The sequence below is a fragment of the Thecamonas trahens genome (assembly GCF_000142905.1).
Source record: "Thecamonas trahens ATCC 50062 unplaced genomic scaffold supercont1.9, whole genome shotgun sequence".
Lineage (NCBI taxonomy): Eukaryota > Apusomonadida > Apusomonadidae > Thecamonas > Thecamonas trahens.
In genome coordinates this window covers 72,506-74,704 of record NW_013657671.1, presented here as the reverse complement: position 1 = coordinate 74,704, position 2,199 = coordinate 72,506, and the positions used below count along the sequence as shown (strand labels likewise).

Genomic DNA, 2,199 nt, shown 5'->3' with positions numbered 1-2,199 from the left:
ACGGGGGGGGGGGGGGGGGGGGATGATTGGGGAGCAAGGGCAAACGGCATGGATGATCAAGATGAGGGACGGGGGGGGTGAGGGGATGGTTATTGGAGGTGGGGGTTAGATGTGGAGCAATACGGAGGGGGGGGGGGGGGTAAGTGGAGATGCGGCTTGCAACAGGTCTGTTTGCCCGTGCCTACCACAGGCCCGAGGAGGCGAGGGAGGAGGCAGAGGCGGCAAAGAGCGAGGACTGGGCGCCAAACATCATGGATGGCCAGTCGGAGGGCTCGGGCTTGGGCTCGACCTCGGGCTCGGGCTCGGGGGCTCGGACAGGGCTTCGAGCAGGGGCTGCAGGTCGTTGCGGACGCGGCGGGCGGGTGGAGGCGCGATGCGAGGAGCGGAAATGATTGGGCGGGACCGGTGCGGACGCCGGAACAGAGCGGACGTTGCGGGCGGCAGATTGGAGCTCGTCGTCATCAGGATCTGGGAGCAAGAATGAGGCAAAGAGCCGCGAGTCGGAGCCGGGCGGCGGGTGGATGAGCCGGGCGGCCGAGGAGTTGAGCGCGGTTGAGGCTGAAGCGAGTGAGAGGTCGGCGGTGGCATCGGCAGCGTTGGCCGTGCTCGCGACGGAGTGAGGTAGTGGTCCTCGAAGAGATCGGGTGGAGCGAGTGAGGGCGGGGTAGACGGATGCGATGGCGGAAGCGGGTGCGACTCGAGCTCGTCGTCGCCGAGGAGGTCCCACTCCCAGTCGGTGTCGCGGGCGCTGGCCGAGAGCGGTGAGACCAGCGGCTCAGCCCGCGGCAGTCGCGGAGCATGAGCCGGGCCAGATGAAGCCGGCGGTGGGATGCCGAGGAGAGCGCTCACATCGTTGCCACGGTCGACAAGGGCCTGGAACGAGGTCAGAAGCTGGTTGATGATGGCGTCGCGCTCGTCGGCAACCTTGTCGGGCGAAAAGGCCGAGAGAAGCGGCTGGGTGGCTGAAGGTGAGGTCGGCGACGGTGGAGCGGAAGCGGAAGCAGCAGGTGTAGGGGAGGGCGGCGGCGACGGAGCAGCGTCGTCGGGCGCGATGTCGTGGCGGGCGCAAGGGTTGAGTGCCGTGGCAAGGGCGGAGCGCCGCGAGGCACGGGCAGCACGGGCAGCATCAGACGCGCCGGCAGAGGCAATTGCGGCCAACTCAGTGTCTGTGGCAAGAAAGAGCGGATCGTAGGAGAAGGAGGAGAGGAGCTCGAGGTCGGCAAGCTCGACGTCCGGGATGGAGACTTCGCGTGCGGCAGCAGCCAGAGCGTGCATGGCCGATGCTTCGAGGAGCTTGAACTCTTCGATGAGCCGCGATGGCGAGTAGGCGTCCAGCCGCGAGGTGAGCATGGCAATGGTAGCAGCGACGTCGTTGGTGCGTGCCTCGAGGGCGGCGGCGGCGTCCTCAAACGGAGCAGCGGCAGCAGCGGCCTTGTCTGCGACCTTGCGCTCGAGAGCAGCATAGTGTGCATCGGCAGCGGCAGCAAGCCTGCGCTTCTCATCAGCAAACCTGGCCTTGAGAGCCGACTGCGAGGCTGCGAGGGCATCAAGCGGGACCCGAGCACGGGCGAGGAGCTGGCCAGCCAGAGCCTTTGCCTGAGCCAGCTGAGCGAGCCACTGCTCAACAGCCGCCTTTCTCTCGGTATAAAGAGCATTGAGCGGAGCATGAGACGAAGATGATGCCCCCATGGCTTCCATCAGCAGTGACTCTGCCAGGTCTGTCTGCTTCTTCCTCCCGTGGCCGTGACCTCCCTCTGTCCGCGACGGTAGCGGTAGCGGTAGCGGTACCGGTGGTGAGCGACGAGACTCGGCCTGTACAGCGCTTGCCTGAGGTGGAGGACGGGCATGGAGGAGGGAGGAGGGAGATGCTGGCATGCGGGGTGGGTCTGTTGGCCAGGGCGCGTCCATGGTGTATGTGTGTGGGAAGGGGGGAGGGGGGGGGGAGTTGGGTAGTGGTGGTGGCAATGCGCGGGGTGTCACCTTGGTTGGCATTTGGGGAGGACGGGGGGGGGAGGGGGAGGGGGAGGGGATGGGGTTTTTGTTGGGGACAGGGGCGATGGGGGGTGATTAGGAGAGGATCTTCCCTTGGTAATGTCGCCAAAGGGCAAGGGGGTGGAGGAAAGGGGTGGAGTACGATCGATGTGTGTGGGGGGGGGAGGGGGGAGGGGGGGAGGGGGGGGAGGGACTAGGCCGTCGCGA

General features: G+C 66.7%; 1 protein-coding gene across 1 annotated transcript; it reads right to left on the bottom strand.

Moving 5' to 3' along the window:
* Positions 1–153: 153 nt before the first annotated feature.
* AMSG_02242 (uncharacterized protein) lies at positions 154–1,689 on the bottom strand (the record flags this gene model as incomplete). Its single annotated transcript, XM_013905338.1, has 2 exons — positions 154–605; positions 671–1,689. 2 exons carry the CDS (start codon positions 1,687–1,689, stop codon positions 182–184), a joined length of 1,443 nt encoding a protein of 480 aa, XP_013760792.1. The 3' UTR covers positions 154–181.
* Positions 1,690–2,199: the final 510 nt, after the last annotated feature.